Below are 16,842 nucleotides of genomic sequence, written 5' to 3'. Positions count from 1 at the left end.
CGAAAACATTGTGAAGCTCGCCAGCTCGGTGGGGGCATTGAAGACGTCCTTCAGATTCCTCCGAGGAGCCGCGCCTTGGCTATCAGACGCGGGCGCACGGAGTTACGTGTGATTGGCTGTGCGAAGCCATGCTCTAGAAGAATGCTCGACTCACGATATCACCCTGTGTTTTTTTTTGTTTTACTTGTGCAGTTGGGTGGCGTTTGAGTTCCCTAACTTCCAAGGGCGTCAGCTGCTGCTGGAGCCGTCGGAAACCCCCGACTGGAAGCAGCGGAGCTCCTGGGGCCGACTCGGTTCCATCCGGCCCCTGAAACAGGTGGGGACCGGTGTTGATGGAGTCAACGCTTTTGAGTTCTAGTCGTAGTCCCGGTCTAGTTGATGGCAACCTTGCGGAGTTTTAATCAAGTCTCAGTCTGTGGATTTCATTGAGTAATTCTCGTAGGCCCGTCGACTAGAGCAGTCTAAGCTTTTTGTCAAACGCTCTCAGTTATTAAATGCTGGCTCCACACGGCCCCCCATTTGAGGGTTTATTGTTCCGAGTTTGACACTTGTTCGTAATTTGTACCTCCCTCTGTCATGTCTGTGTTCTGGGTTCTTGAATAAAAAGAATAACTATTATTAGTAAAAACATACAAAAAAAGTACGTTGGTATGAGGGGTATGCAATTTCCCCTAACCCAGTTCTTCGCCAATGTTATCAAATCAGCCAATCAGTGAACTCAGTAAACAAAAATGATAAACACATCTGAAGCTAATTACCATTTTTGGTCTGTGTCAGTGCACTGGGGTCCCTAATAACGTTACTAAATAATCATTGTCTGCTTCTCAATTCAGAAGTTGTTAATTTAATCTCTTCATAGTCTCTTGTGCTTTGGTCTTTTGGAGGGTCATTTCCTGCTGGGTGATTTTGTCCACTCTCATAGTTCACTGTTGACTAAAATGAAAGGCACTTCACTGACAATCGTATTAACATCACTAATTTCCTGGAAAAATGTATCACCGAGTGGGACCTACTGAGGATTATGCTTCTCATCGCCGACATGGTTGGGCGATCGCGGGTTTTAACGCTGGCTGCAGATGTTTGCGGTTCGAGCTCAGCGGCTGCCCTGGTTAGTACTGCAGGTGTATGGGCGTCACGTGACAGTGACGAGATGTTAACTCCCTCGCCTGGTATACAGGAGGTCGTGGGTTCGATCCCGACCCTGACGCCTGCTGCTGTATATTTGGAGTTTGCATGTTCTCGCCGTGGTCGCGTGGATTTTTCTCCGGGTCCTCCGGTATTTTCCTCCATATTTAGAGACATGTGTTTAAAGTATCTGGCTGCTATACATTTCCACGTGATAAGCCACTTAGTTGAGCTGTCATTTGTGGTCAGGTGGCTTCTGAAAAAGAGCTATATAGCTCAGTGGGCCTTGGCTGGAGAAAACCATAATTTGCGTACCGACTGTGTCACAGTGCACGTTTAAGATTCCGTGACATGACTCAAATACGAGTAGGCCACTGTGTGCTGGCAACACGATCAAAATTTACCAAATAAAAAAAAAAATTATCCCATAAGTTACCCATGCGGCAACATCGCCCCCCTATTGACAGACTATACTCGTCTGTGAAACACAGCGCCTTCGCGGTAGCCTTGTGCTATTTATGAACAAAAATGTCATGAATACGAAACGTCGCTGGGTGCGAAGGCAGTTGCCGAGGATAACTGGCGGAGCACATCCAGCGACGAGGTTGCCAACAAAGTGGCTTGAGGAGATGTCGCGCTGGTGGAGAGGGCCAGCGGTAATGTGTGTGCGTGCACCCCACCCCCTCCTCTCCCCCCCCCCCCCCTGCCCAAGCACAGTCGGGTGTGTGCGTGCGTGTTAGGAACCAGGGCCAGGACGGCGTACTGACCGTGAAGGGGGACCTGGCGGACCCGCGCGGCGTGTCCGTTTGCCTTCTCCCTGATTGCGGCAAATCCACGCAGCTTTGGCTCTTCCAGGATGGATTCCTGCGTAGCTTGGTTCGTACGAAATGTGTGCGTGCGTGCGTGCGTGCATGTGTTCGTGTGTATGTGTGTGTTGTGGCGGACGTGAGTGCAGCGGTTAGGGTGTTGTGCTATGGACCTGGTGACCTGGGTTCGATTCCCGCTCACGGCCAACACCAGTGAAAATTATCCGAACTGGTTCTGGGCATCCCCTAGGTCGACTTAGCATCAAATTAGTACCTTGGTACCATGTGTAAACATCGCCACTAGGCAGACAAAGGTGACCGGGCGTGGTGTTGGCCACTCACCCCCTCGTGTGCCATGCTGGCCTTCGTAGGTGCTCGCTCACAGCACTTATCCCAAAAGTTTGTTCAGGCTTTACGGGGGATCTTTGTCTTTGTGTAATGTGGGGAGCGGTATTTGCGGTGATCAATGCACCTCGCTACAAACCCGTCAACCCGAGTTCGATTTTCACCCACGGTCAACATCAGTGTTATTTACCAGTCCTGGGACTCAACATAAAATGAGTACCTGCTGTGGTGGGTGTAAAACATCGGGACTTAGGATACACAGAAGGCTTGATAAGTTGCAGGTCACACCCCCTTGCGCACCGTCCTGGTTTTCATAGGTCCTCACAAACAGGACTTGCCCCAACAGTTGTCTTTGCCTATGCGAGGGGGATCTCTGCTTTGAGCAGTGCTACAGTGGGTCCACACACTGCACTTCTAATCCTATTTCAGACTACGCACAAAATCAGTGGCAAGTGGTGTCAGAACATGTACTGGGCCTTCCAATACATGGTATGGAGCGGTAGTGCAGTGGTTAGTGCTCTGTACCACGAACCTGGCCACCCTAGTTTGATTCCCGCTCACAGCCAACACCAGTGACAATTATCTGAACCATTGCAGGGCCTCACCTCACCTAGTTTCACCTCCGCCTCAAATGGGTATCTGGCGTGGTGTGGTGGCCGAGTGTGGTGTTGGCCACACCCCACCTCCTCGTGTGCCGTGCCAGCCTTCATAGCTGCTCACTAACATCACTTGCCCCAGCAGTCTGTTAAGGCTATACGGGGGACCTTTGAGTGCGTTCCATAGGGCAACCTGGCCTTAAAAGAGTACCTTGTGCAGAGTATAAACGTCAGCACTTGGGAGATGATGGTGGCTGGATTGGTTCTGGCAACAAGACCCATTTTTATGCCAGCAATGTGTAAACAAAACTAGCCTCGAAGAGATGTTAATAGATGTAGCTATCGGCACTTGCTTGCACGACCTGTAATACGTTGGTGTTACTTTGTTGACAGTGGGTGCACAAAGACGTATAATAAATAAATAAAAACCTCAACACATTCCGAAAAATAACACAGATCTCTTAAAGAACAAGTATATATTGGCAAGACATGGAGAGGCCAGAGATGTAGAGTCAAACGCTTAAGGACGATTAGAGGAGTGGTTATTAACCTTAACTGCAGCCTGCACCCCTTTGATTCTCAATCGTAAAAAAATTTACAATGTTAATAAATACATCGGTTTGATGAAACAAAGCAGTTGTACTTACGTGCCTGCGCTTAATTTGTGTTTCGACGATTTTCCTTTCTAAAAAAATCTGGCCACATTTTGTACCCCCTGAAAGGGACATCTCGCACACCCCCAGGGGGTGCGTGCACCCCAGGTTAAGAACCGCCGGATTAGAGACTGGACGGTCGATGTTTGCATCTGCTGGCTCGTGGCATGGTGCAGGCGAGCGAGGCATGCCTAGAGGTGGTGGGCGGGATGGCGCGCGAGGGCACTCGCGTGGTGCTGTGGCCGGAGCACGGCAAGCCGCAGCAGCGGTGGTACATCGACAGTGACGGCACCATCGGCAGCCGCCTCCGTGACGACCTCGTGCTCGACGTTCAGGGTAAGCGAAAGCGGTGACAGATTGCACAACGATCCATCGTCACGTGGAAGGCTGACCGACGAATGGAACGCACGAATGTAAATGCCAAGTCAATCCACCGATGAATGTAAAGTTCATGAATTAATTATTATATTAATCTGTTTACGTATGTTGAACATGTTTCGCACCGTACGTAGCCAGCCGTGCAAATTGGAGGTGCGGGGAGGGACAACAAACTAAACACAAAAAGCAGTTCTAAAGAAACGAGTTTTCAATCTCGATGATTTAAAGGTGTATTGCTCCAGTGGCTTCCTAATATCGGAAGGAAGAGTGTTCCGGATGGCCGCAGAAGCGCATCTGAAAGCGCGCGATGCGGTAACCGTCTAATGTAAGTGTGAGATGAATCGAAGATGAATTTTTAAATCTCATGAATCAACGATAAATTAATGTATTCAAATATCAAGGGAATCAATGAATACATTCAAAAATTATAAATAATTACTTATAGCCCTTTATCAAACGACTATCCATGCATGCCCTGTCGGCCATGATAATTATTTGATCGTACTCGCAATTGAAGTGGATGCCCAGGGCCCTTGCAGATGTCACTAACCACTGATGTCAGCTGTGGCTGAGACTTGAATGAATTCAAATGTCAAGTAATTCAATGATGAGTGAATTATTTCAAATATTAAAAAGGTCAAAGTTGTTTCCTGCTCAAGCAAGCAATGGCAGTGCTCATTTAGAGCTTAGAAGCAATTGTGTACATTCCACATTTCTATTGCAGGGAGCCAGTCCATCAATAGAATAGCGATGCTAATTTGATTCACCCCAGAGGGATGAAAGGCTGAGTGGAACTTCAACGGGGATTTGAACTTGCATACCTCTTCTTCCATAATACAGTTTTTTTTTGGGTTAGATCGCGTAAATATATAAATGTGCCGTTAAACCCGCCACCACCCAACACAGCCAATTAGTAAGGTTTGTCATGTAAACAGAACATGCCATTTTGTAAACTGCTAGCTCTAACCACAGTACCAGCTGAGTAACGAATTTTAATTGTCATTTTAAAAAAAAGTTACCTTGGGGCAATGTTGGCTTAGTGGTTTAGTGCACTGCGCTGTGAACCCGGTGACCTACATTCCTCTCCCAGCCATGGTACCTAAACTGTAAGTATGCTCAATCTCCCATCCAGCAGTGGATTGGCAAAGGGCAGTACATATTAGAAACTTTTGACGGAGGCCACTCTGAGATTCGGCCACTTTATCTATGAGTTGTTTACTCAGGAAAGCCTTGAGGAGTCTCAAGAGTCAGTTTCAGGATGGAGTTTCTTGAAATTCCGCGCCGGTTCCGCCTTGGAGTATTGTTTGTGCAAGAGAGGAAACAAACTGCAGTTCCCAGGGAAGATGACAATCGATCCGTGGGAAATCATCTCCCATGCCACTTGCTCTCACTGCCCTCTGTAGGCACTCGGCCGCTCCTGCAGTGGTTCTGTGATGCATATGATCTCTGAGCCCAGAGCTAGTGCCAACATTGAAAATGACAGAATTCAATCGCCGTCTCCATCCTGAGTGCTGTGCATAAATTATATGGGGACTCGGTGGCGCGGTGATCCGTGTGCTCCGATATGAAACCAGGCCACCTGAGTTCGATTCCAGGCAACAGCTGACATCATCAGTAGCAAGTGGTGATATATGAACCAGTCCTGACCACCGCCCCTTCACCGAACCACAGTGACCGGCATCGTGAAGTATGGTCAAACAATCCTCAAGACTGGCACGGCATGGGGAGACATTCATCAGCAGTGGATTGACAAACAAACCCTCTACACTATTACATACATTTGATAGTATAACCACAACTGTATAACTACAGGTCATTATCAATCTCTAATTTATTCAGTGTTGTTTTAAGAGCCCATTAAACAATTCCTCTTGTTGGTTAATGCAAAATCATGGGGGTGTTTAAAAGTAATGTTTTCACCAAATGCACAATTGCCTCTGCTCAGTAATTTATGGGCAGTTGGTGGCGTGCGTGGACACTTGAATGATTGCCTGGTGTCTGTCTTTGGGATGGAATGTGCACATGTTTGTGCATGAGTTCATTACCACCGAGGGTCTTTTTTCTGTGGGTGCGGCCCTCAACAACAACCCACAAAACATTCTTCCAGCTAAATTTCTGAAATTCCGTCCCACGGTGGAAATATCTTGTGGTGCACTGATGTGTTCGGTACGGCCCAGTGCAATAACACCGTCAAATGAAGCAATTGGCGGGACCCCGGGGTCCCATCACTGCCCCGGGGTGGGAAAAAACCACGTAGCGACACGAGTCTTGCCTTACCGACAACACAACTAGTGTCAATCGATTGGCCTAGTCGAGAGCTACTCGGGGCACTAAGTTTCGTAAAAAGTTGAAAAATTACATAAACACGTTAAATTCACTGCCTGGGGGGCGGGCTCGCCTTGGCAAAGAAGCTGAGGATCTACGGCTGACCGGAGGGCGTCGTCGCCGCGCGCGACTGCGGCAGACGCCCCCCGGGGCTCGCGATTGGCCGGTGGGGTGGCGCCCATCGTGTCGATCGCCGCCTGCTGCTGCTGGCGCTTGTTGGCGCGAGTCTGGGCGGGCGGCGCGTTGCTGTCGGGATCACGAGTGGGCGGACTGAAAAATAATAATTATTGACCTGATTTTTGCGGAACCCACCGGGTCCTGCCAAATGATTCAAATGTATATGCATCGGGTCTTCATGACCAGGCAAGGGATCGTAGCAGTGCAGTAATACATCAAATGTGGTAATGTACTTTCTATGCTCCCACATCTTTGCTCTCCACCTTCATCATCCCTGACGACCAGTGCGGTGAATCTTCTTGGTTCTTTCGGTAAAGTCACGTAGAATGGAAACAAAGTAATTATTTTATTTTATTATGTTTTATTTTATTTTATCATGTTTTATTTTTATTACTTTGTTTCCATTCTACGTGACTTTACCGAAAGAACCAAGAAGATGAATCCCTGCAGTCACGAAAGCTTTAAATCGAAATCAGTGTGGTGAAGTCTGGTAAATAAGCCCCCATGGTCCATACGGCATGGGGAGGCCCCCATCGAGCAGTGGATTTTCAAAAGGGGTGTACATGAGGTTCTGCTGAGGCCTCAAGTCTCTTAATCATCAAGGGAGACCTGTGTTTCATCATCTCCATCTGTCGCTTCGGCTCGCTCGTTAGCGATGGCCAGGCGAAATAAATTTCCACCGTGGTTCTATTGCTTCAGCCAGTATTGCTGCTTCGCTCGATCTCAACCTGTCACCTCCTAGGTCTTGTACCGCTGAATCTAGCCCCGCGTGGTTTTCTGTCTTGCCCGACTCGTTTTTTTCTCCCACTTGTGCGTCGCATCGTCAAGCGCTGCGGGGATGGTCTTGCCCTGGCTCGTTCTCGTAACGTGGTCCGAACCACTGCGGTCGTCTCTCCTTCACTTTGTCTAACAAGGTCGGTTCACTCCGAACCGGTTTCTTATATCGTAATTTTTCAGTCTCTTGGAAAGTGCAAACAAATACATTGCACAGTTACAGAAAAAAACTGTTAACAATTGCAAATCAAGGAAAATAAGAGTGAAATACCGTGATCAAAACCACTTGACGTTATCCGTGATATCACTTTCAAAAATGCTCTTCAAAAATGTGCAGCCCTTTGTCAATGCACTGAAGAATGAAGGTCTCCCCATTGCGGGATCATGGTACTCAGACGTTCGGACCAATCGGCAAAACATCCATCTGTGACTCATATTTTTCAACATGGTTGTTGAGCCCCTAAACGCTAAGTAGCCAGGAATTAACACGACTTTTGAAGATGTAACGGTGAAGAGTTCATATATTTCTTGAGTTGAGCGAGGTTACAAAAACCTGTGAAAAGAGACGACGGAAGGAAATTCCAAAGTCAAGTAGTGTGAAGGAAAGGGCAGCATGGATTGAAGTCTGTGGAAACAGTAACCATGGTAGTAATGATAAAATACTTATAAGGCTGCTGGCTAAGTGAGATCTAGCCAGGCTATGGTGGCAAAATGTTAACTACCTCGCCTGGCATACAGGAGGTCGTGGGGTTGTGGGTTCAAACCCAACCCTGATGCCTGTATATTTGGAGTTTGCATGTTCTCCCCGTAGTTGTGTGGGTTTTCTCCGGATCCCCCCGGGTTTTTCCCCTCCACATTTGGAAACACGTGTTCAGCGTATTTGGCTGCCTAGAGGCGGTGGTCACCCTCCCCAAAAGTAACTTGGTTTCATTGCTAGAGGACGCCACTCTGCAAATGCTGCGATGAAGTGCTGCTCTTTGCTGTAGTCCGTGTGCCGTGCACTGCTGTTGAGGTTGGGAGGGACGTTGGAGGCGCTCGCGATTGGCGAGCGGCAGCGCGAGACCAGATGGAAATCAAAATTTATTGTGGCGCGAAAAGTAATACAACATTAAAAAAAATTCAGAATGCATTTTCTCAGTTTCTACCCTGAATGTTCTTTCGGGCATCATTTCAGCAGTGGACATCACAGATTTACTTCTTAGTTCACTTGCAGTCACCACTATTCCACACACCTGGATGCAGAAACATAATACTTAGCACGTGATAGTTAAACCAAAATATTTTTTATATTTATCAGATTTGGGACTTTAGCCAAAATGAGTGAAGAGCAAACTTGTTTAATGGCATGGCCTTTTTGTTGTTGCTGTGATTATCGGTGGCTGAACTGAGATCACTTTCTCGCCTACACTTGAGAGACCGATTTAATCACAAGCAGCTACCAGGTTCTGGCTCAGCACCTTTGACCTCTGAGCTCACTTCTTTGCTGGCCCTGCGGAGGCGACTTTTTAGACGTGTACAATTTTAAGAAAAAAATACAATCGCTGGCCAGTAGGTGGAGACAAAGCACCGTGCACATAGTATTGGACCGAGCATTTTGATTTGATCAACAAGTTTTTTGTTACCTTCCCATACATTTTACTGGAAATTAGGAAATCGTTGAAAGCAAATGAAGTACACTCCACTTATAATAATAGGGTTTTCCCCCTTTTTTCTGGCAACAAAAATGAAACCTTTTTACACGGATTCATGTCTGCATTAACCACAATACCTGCAGTCAAAATGCAAACAAAAAACATACTATGATAATATATGCATTGCCCTTGAAACTGATTGGTCCACATCAAGGGACTGCTTTCTTTAAAGAAAGCACATATTATCATAGTATGTTTTTTTTTGCATTTTGACTGCAGGTAATGTGGTTAATGTAGACATGAATCCTTGTAAAAAGGTTTCAGTTTTGTTGCCAGAAAAAAGGGGAAAAACCCTATTATTACATTTTGGTACTGGCAAAGGAGGTCTAATGATACACCTGAATTTTTTATTAAAATTTCTTTATCCAACTTTCTGGAAAGTCTAATGTGTCAGATGTATAAATTCAATGGCTTCCGATGTTTTGCCCGATTACAACCCAGACTCCTGAGGTCAAATAAACTTCGAGTCTCAAAGGGCTCTTGCCTGAATATAAGCGCATTTGTCATCTGTTATTTTTTTTTATTAGTATCAGGTGCTTGGTCTTTCCAAATTATTCCTAATGTTCTATTAGCACCTAATTGCCATGATAAGCCACTTTGGCGTGGCATTCGGAACTGAAAAAAACCGTCAGACGCTTTCATTTTGCAATCAAATTGTGTTTGATGTTTGTTCGAAACTAATATATGTTTTTTTTTATTCTCTGTTCTGGCTGAACATGACCACGCCGCCGTGCGTACAATGTGGCCCCAATCTGTATTTTTCACCGACTGTCTTTGAACAGGCTTACGCTGCAGCTGTGTTTACCGTTTGCCGTTATTTTCTGAGAATGATAACGCTTCAAGCCGGCGCATTCAACTCAAAAGGAAAGCCCTCTCATTTCCTGACCGAGGCTTGTTAAAGAAAGAGGGGGGCCGTGTTCTTTTTTTCTGTTTTTTTAGCTCTCATTTGTCATCCAGGAAATTTGAACCGCAGCATGACAACATTTTTTTTTTTACCAGATAAGGCCCAGTTAGCTATACAGTTCTTTTTCAGAAGCGACCTGGCCACAATTGATAGCTCAACGAAGTGGCTTATCACGTTGACATTTATAGCAACCAAATTCTCTTAAGCGCATGTTGATTCTAAATGTGGAGGGAAAAACAGGAGGATCCGGAGAAAAATCCACGCGACCACGTGGAGAACTTGCAAACTCCAAATATACAGCAGGCGTCAGGGTCAGGCTTGAACCCACGACCGCCTTGTATACCAGGCGAGGTCGTTAACATCTCGCCACCCTGACATATATGATTCAATCAGTCAGTCAGTCACAGGCCCCGGCTCGGGTGTAGTGGTCCTCACGATTCATAGTCAGGCAAAGCCGCCACCCTGTTCTGCTGACAAATTTCGATTCTTAAATCATATTTGTAGACCATATAAGGGTGGGCTTCCTGTTTCTGCAACATGCATGGTTTAGATTAATAATGGTGCATAGGCAAACCTTAACTATATATTAGTAGAACAGACCATTCCGTGCTTTCTGTGAGTAATATTTATTCATTACGTACATGTTGCGACAATCATTGAACGTTTTTTGGGTAAAAAAAAAATACAGTATGTGGCCATTTTGAGAGGCGTTTTATTGGCTGCAAGGTTCAAGCTTCGCAGCCGCATGACACGCGCTTGTTTGATATTCCTCCATTGCAACTGAAAATGTATTTAAAGAACTGACGTCAGTTCCAGTAATACAAACGGTCTTTGCTGAACCCCACCCTCAGATTCACAAACAGATGCTTTCATCACCGGCTCTAATTTAAGTGGTTATTCATTAGCCACGGCTGCAATTGCTAATGTATCGCTTACAACGCCAGTTTTTGCACTCACACGCCGAATTCTGGGCCCGAGACTTCTGCCGCTTTGTGTGTCTGCTGGCGTGGGCCCCACGTGTTTTTTAAGTGACTGCGTGTGCTAAAGTCCTGCCCATAGGAGGACAATTTTCCCATAGTCTCTCTTGTGCTGACCACAGACTTCAGGTATAATATCACAAAGAGAGAGAGGGGTATAACAACAACTGCTGAGGTGAACAGGTGGCTCAGAGGTCAGGGCGCTTAGCCAACGTCGTTTGGGATTCTGGCTTCAAACCCAAGCCACCAATGGCTGCACGCAATAAAACCCCATCACGTTTGGTTTTGCGCTTGCATTTTTTTGGCTCCATAATCCGACAGTCTCGTAGCAGCATGGGGAAGTGCGACTTCCCACCTCCGACTGTGTAATGGGAGCAGAAAGCAAATTTAAGGAATTTTCGGAGGTACCAAAGGTTTTCGCTGAGATTTCTAAACACATTATTTGTCTCCTGACGTGACCACAATAGCGCACTTGGAAATAAATGTGCGTGTGGGGTGGTTCAGAAGAAAAGACGAAACAAATATTTTTTTAAAATATTGCCTGAACTCACACATTCATCATTACTCTCAAATGTATTTAAAATTCTCACACTCGCCTATCTCCTGATCTCTACTAAAGCCCTCTCCCGTCCTAGTTCGCCGGCACAGCAGAGGTGCACCGTTTCTGGAAAGGTCACTTAGGTCTTAATGGGGTAGGAATTACGAAATGGGGGGGACAGTGATTGTGAAATAGATAACGGGGAATTGTTGTTCGAAGGTCAGGCAAAGCCATGAGAGCAACGTCCTCCCAAGCACTTGCCACGCACTTGCAGGTTATCTTAAGGGGCTGCTGGTCTGTCTCCAGACCGGTACGTGGAGGTTTTGGGAAAAGATTAGGCCCGTGGGAAAACAAAAAAAACACAGCCCTTGGAAAAATGGGTAAAGATCTCCGTGCTCATCACCCTTAATGGTCATTGATTTTTTTTTCAAGGAATGTTTTACTTGCTACGACCAGGTGCAGTGTAAATTATTTAGCCTTTTTTATGTTTAAACAATTCCGTCAAAGGTGTATCTCCCTGAACAAATGAAAGGGGGTTCACTGGGGATGCCCTTCCCGCCAGCAGTGGTGTGCGTGCGCAACTGCAGCGCTGCACCTTTACCATACTTGCGTACCATGCAAAACCGGGAACAGAAACTGTAACGTTTATAAGTTTGCATGCCTTGTGCCCAAATCTTCCGGCCGATAAATTGCATGGCGATGTCCACATCAGAGTTCAACGCTGTTATTTGCTGTTACTCCTTGTCGCAGCATGTATTCCCTCCCTCTACCCCCACTGGTGGCATTGTGCATCTAAAACCCACGGAATTCCACAAAGCTTGCCCCTGCGAGCTCCCACTTGGACACCGAAAATTTCCCATTGTTGACGCACCTCGGTCCACGAGGTCCAGGACCGTGCTTTTGTCTGCCAGCATGGCAGCACGCCCACACTGCAGGCGATGCCATAAAGTTAAACGATTTAGTCGCAAATGCTGCACTGTGGCGCCTTTGCTGACCCCGCTCGTAGCCTCATGGCACAGCTTTATTTTGGCTTGGCAGCCGGAGCCATCGCCGTTACGATAATTTATTTAAACAAAGGTAGCAGCGGGCCGGTACATTTGTGGGGGTCGCAAACCCCTCTCACAGCCCACTGCCTGTCCCCACACTCCTCCTGGTGCTCAACGGAAACCTTAACAATGAATTAAAACACCTTCTGTTCCATCCATGTACATCCCCTTTCTTCAAACCACTGCTCGATGAAGTCCTCCCCATGTGGTGTGAGTCATTGGAGTTTTCTTGGCCATACTTTACCATGCTGGCTACAGCGGTATGGTGAAGGTGGGGAGCATAGCTGTTGGGAGCATGGTATATTACATAGCTGTCGGGAGCATGGTATATTACATAGCTGTTGGGAGCATGGTATATTACATAGCTGTTGGGAGCATGGTATATTACATAGCTGTTGGGAGCATGGTATATTACAAGTGTATGGACGTGTGGATTTTTCTCCGGGTCCTCCGGTTTTTCCCTCCACATATAGAATCAATATCACGCATTGAGAGTATTTGGCTACTATTCATTTCTACATGATGATCAGCCACTTCGTTGAGCTATCATTTGTGATGGCCAGGTCGCTTCTGAAAGAGTGCCCGGTAGCTCAACGAGCCTTACCTGATAAAATAAAAAATATATATAGTTTAATAGTATTTTTATGCACTGCTCTCTGCTGACAATGTATCGCACAGCATCTGTTCTATGCATATTAGCTGCTCAGCTATGCACTATCCAGGCTTACGTCCTGCTTAGGTTCATGAGACCTGGTGTGTTCATTGTGATTTGGCCAAAGGCTGACTTCTGCACGTCCACGTAAAAATGAAACCCACATTAGCCTCTCGGCCTGCTCTCATTAGCTCACAGCAAGTAATAGGTATCCAAATGTTCCACTGGAGTCTGTGGGTAACTATGGAAGAAGGAACCAGTGTTTTGTTGGAAGCCTAGTATCATTAAAGTCACTCTCCGCAATCTCTATTGTGATCAGCTGTTTGACCAGCGCTGAATTAATGCAGCACACATGGCCAAGCCTATGAAAATAAATCACCTGGAATTCACCCAATTTCATCCGGTCACAGAAGCTAAGCATGGTTGAGCCTAGATAGTGCTCGGATGGTTGACCTCAAAACAAGTTGTCTTAGGCGACCGGGGGGGCGGGGGGGCTTCACACCAACTCGTGCTCACCAGTATGGCCCAGTGTGACCCTCATGAACCCGAGGGCGTGGGGAGGCCCTCATCCAGCAGTGGATGAACAAAAGAGCCGTCCGCGTACATGCATGCTCAAAAGCAGAGGTGTATTACTCAGGTGAGCTTATGCACGTTTCTCATAGCCACTCGGTCATACAGTCAAGTAGCTTGTAAAATAAATGCCATTAGTTTATGCAGCAAAGTTACTGAATAACGTTCCACTGTACACGGATAAATTGGAAACCCTACTTTCTGTAGTCTTCTACAGGCACCTCACAACGCTATGGGTATCTATAACGCAGATGGTGTAACCCCTACAAAATGTATCCCAAGCATTATCCATAACCCCTGTATTTCATTTATCACCATGACGGTGGTCATGGTAAGAACATTAATACACCCGTCGTTGCACCGCGTGGGCCCCAAACCAATTCTGATTAGCAGCCGCAGTGTTGTAACTGCAGCGCCACACCTGTGTCCAGGTTGCCAGGTGACGGCCATTATCACACCGCACTTGGGTTCAAGGTAGTTTGTGCAATACTTTTTCCAGCCCAGCGCAGCGATGTTTTCCGAGTGATTTTTTTTTGTACGGGGGGCTACTGATTTCCAAGGAATGCTTTATGTGCGTGTATGTTGAACTTCTTTCGCACCGTACGTAGCCAACCGAGATAATCGGAGGTGCGGGGGGGAAGGACAACAAACTAAACACAAAAAGCAGTTCTGAAGCTGTAGCCTTGTTTTAAGGATGAAGTTTAAACAAACAAAAAACTCAGCGGGTGGCACAACACGGTCACTGTTAAACTCTGAACAAATGTCCGACGCTAAATGGGATGAGTTAAAGCCATGACCTTATTTAGCTCTCATTCGTTCGACTTGAGCTCTTACCCCCACCCCCCCCTATTGTGTACGAGGAAAGACTGCGACGCCATTGCTTAGTCGTACAGTATTAATATTCGTGGCCTGACAATAGTTTATACGTGGGGCTGAGCCTTCATCAGAGGGTGTTCAGCCACCTCCTGCGCGCTGCATTTTTTCTGCGTCCTCGTCAACTCGGGACGGTTTTTCCCGTGATGGCGTGGAGAAGGCCGTGATGGCGTGGAGGAGGCCGTGATGGCGTGGAGGAGGCCGTGATGGCGTGGAGGAGGCCGCGATGGCGGGGAGGAGGCCGTGATGGCGGGCAGGATGCCGTGATACACTCACACTTCATACACTGACTCACTCATCATATGCTGACTCACTCACACATACACATACACTCACTCACACAACCACTGACCCATTCACTCATCATACACTGATTCACTCATCATACACTCACTCATCATACGCTGACTCACACATCATACGCTGACTCACACATCATATACTCACTCACACTACCACTGACTTACTCACACATCATACACTAACTCACTCATCATACTCTGACTCACACATCATACACTCACACATCATACACTGACTCACTCACACATCATACACTGGGAGTGTCAAGATGCCAGCTATGGCTGCAAGTTTGGTTGTACATGTTATGTATATCGTTTATTGTTAAACTTGAATCACAGTTCCTATGATTACTGTTGTTACATTGTTTTTATAGATTTATTTTGGTGATTTCGAAAACATGGTGAAGCCATGTTTCTTGCAGAAGTGTGGGGTTGGCCTGATAACTTTAATCTAAATTGTCGTATGGTTGTTATTGTTTGACTTGCATCACACTGGCATTTTTGCACGCAGTGTTGTAATATCGTGGGTTTTTTTCTGGAAGATTTGCCGATTTATCCAGGATGTTTCTGTTGCGCGTCGTCGCTTTAAGATGTTTCTCTGTTCATATTCTGTTTGTTGCGGTTGCACCTGTCTCAAGAGCCGCATGGCTCACAGGGCTATAACTAATAAATGAAACTTGAAACTCCAATCCCCCCAACGCTTCCACCTCACTCACTTACAGGGCTGGTTCATATAAAGGTAAAACTAAAACTATTTCTTTTTATTTTACCAGGTAAGGCCCACTGAGCTATGTAGCTCTTTTTCAGAAGCGACCTGGCCACAAAGGATAGCTCAACAAAGTGGCTTATCACATGGAAATGTATAGCAGCCAAATACTCTCAACGCATGTTTCTAAATGTTGAGGGGAAAAACCGGAGGATCTGGAGAAAATTCCACACTGCCACGGGGAGAGAGAGATGCAAAGTCCAAATATACAGCAAGCGTGAGGGTTGAGATCGAACCCACGACCTCCTGTATACCAGGTGAGGTAGGTAACATCTCGCCAGCGTGGTCTATGCCGTTTTTTTTATTTGAAGAAGTGAACAAGTGATGCGTTGGCATGATTGTGGCATCCGAAGATTGTAACTGTGGAGGAAGGTAAGGGGCTTGAGTCCCCCCCCCCCCCCCCGCAGTGCTTCAGGCATTTGAGAAATCACTGTGAAGGTCACTGGCCGATTAATCAATAACAGGGCAATTTGGACGTCTTCCAAATTGCTAAATAAGATCTGTGCAGTGATATGTCTGGTTCTTTGATTATACACGCTGGTCTAGCCCTGTGACCTGTGACGTCTTGTTTTACTTTGAGATAACAAATATTTTTTGGCATAAACAGACCCGTGCAGAGGTCTTTCCATTCCTCACGTTATGAAACTCAAGGTTTAAATGTGCAAACATACTAATATATTTTATGAAGTTATACTGTCTGGCTTCCTAGTTGGCTGGCTGGAGCGTGGGTGGGCGGGCATCACGCCCACCCCTCCACCCCAGTCATGGATCCCGAGCAAAAAATGTTGGGATATTTTTAATTTTACCACGAAAGACCCACTGAGCTTTACAGCTCTTTTTCAGAAGCGACCAGGCCATCACAAATTATAGCTAAACGAAGTGGCTTATCACGGGTATACATTTATTGCAACCAAATACACCAAAAGCCATGTTGATTCAAAAAATCTGGAGGGAAAACCGGAGGACCCAGAGAGAAATCCACGCGACCACAGGAAGAGAATGACTTGCAACTCCAAATACACAGCAGGCGTCAGGGTCGGGGTCGAACCCACACTCCTGTATACATGCACAGGCAGTGCTGGTACATAATAATAATAGTTGGCCAAACATCCCAGGCAGAACTTTTTTGAACATCCTTTTTCTTGAATATGGCTCTGTATCACGACGAAAGTGCATGTCCCCAGGTCCTTATAGTCAAAGGGCAGCCCGAAGGAATGTCACCAATTTGTCTGCTGAAATTTCCGAGGCTCACGATGCCACCTGCCTTTCTCTGGTTTTCCACTTCAATAGATGAAAAAAAAAGACTTGAGTCACTGGAACAATAATTGGCACTTGTTTAATGAT

General features: G+C 46.4%; 1 protein-coding gene across 2 annotated transcripts in view; it reads left to right on the top strand.

Annotated features, from left to right (window-relative positions):
• Window positions 1–16,842, top strand: part of LOC116953008 (uncharacterized) — a 97,152-nt gene that overhangs the window by 71,778 nt on the left and 8,532 nt on the right. For both annotated transcript variants that reach the window (XM_032972817.2, XM_032972818.2), the window contains exons 19-21: window positions 193–316; window positions 1,843–2,001; window positions 3,702–3,861. In XM_032972817.2, coding sequence (XP_032828708.1) covers window positions 193–316; window positions 1,843–2,001; window positions 3,702–3,861 — 443 coding nt within the window. The remainder of the gene's footprint in view (window positions 1–192; window positions 317–1,842; window positions 2,002–3,701; window positions 3,862–16,842) is intronic.

This window comes from Petromyzon marinus, chromosome 49 (genome assembly GCF_048934315.1).
Source record: "Petromyzon marinus isolate PM22_M1 ecotype Great Lakes invasive population chromosome 49, UKy_Petmar_22M1.pri1.0, whole genome shotgun sequence".
NCBI classification, from domain to species: Eukaryota; Metazoa; Chordata; class Hyperoartia; order Petromyzontiformes; family Petromyzontidae; genus Petromyzon; species Petromyzon marinus.
Note: the sequence above shows the minus strand (reverse complement) of the source record. Positions and strands in the feature narration are given on the sequence as shown.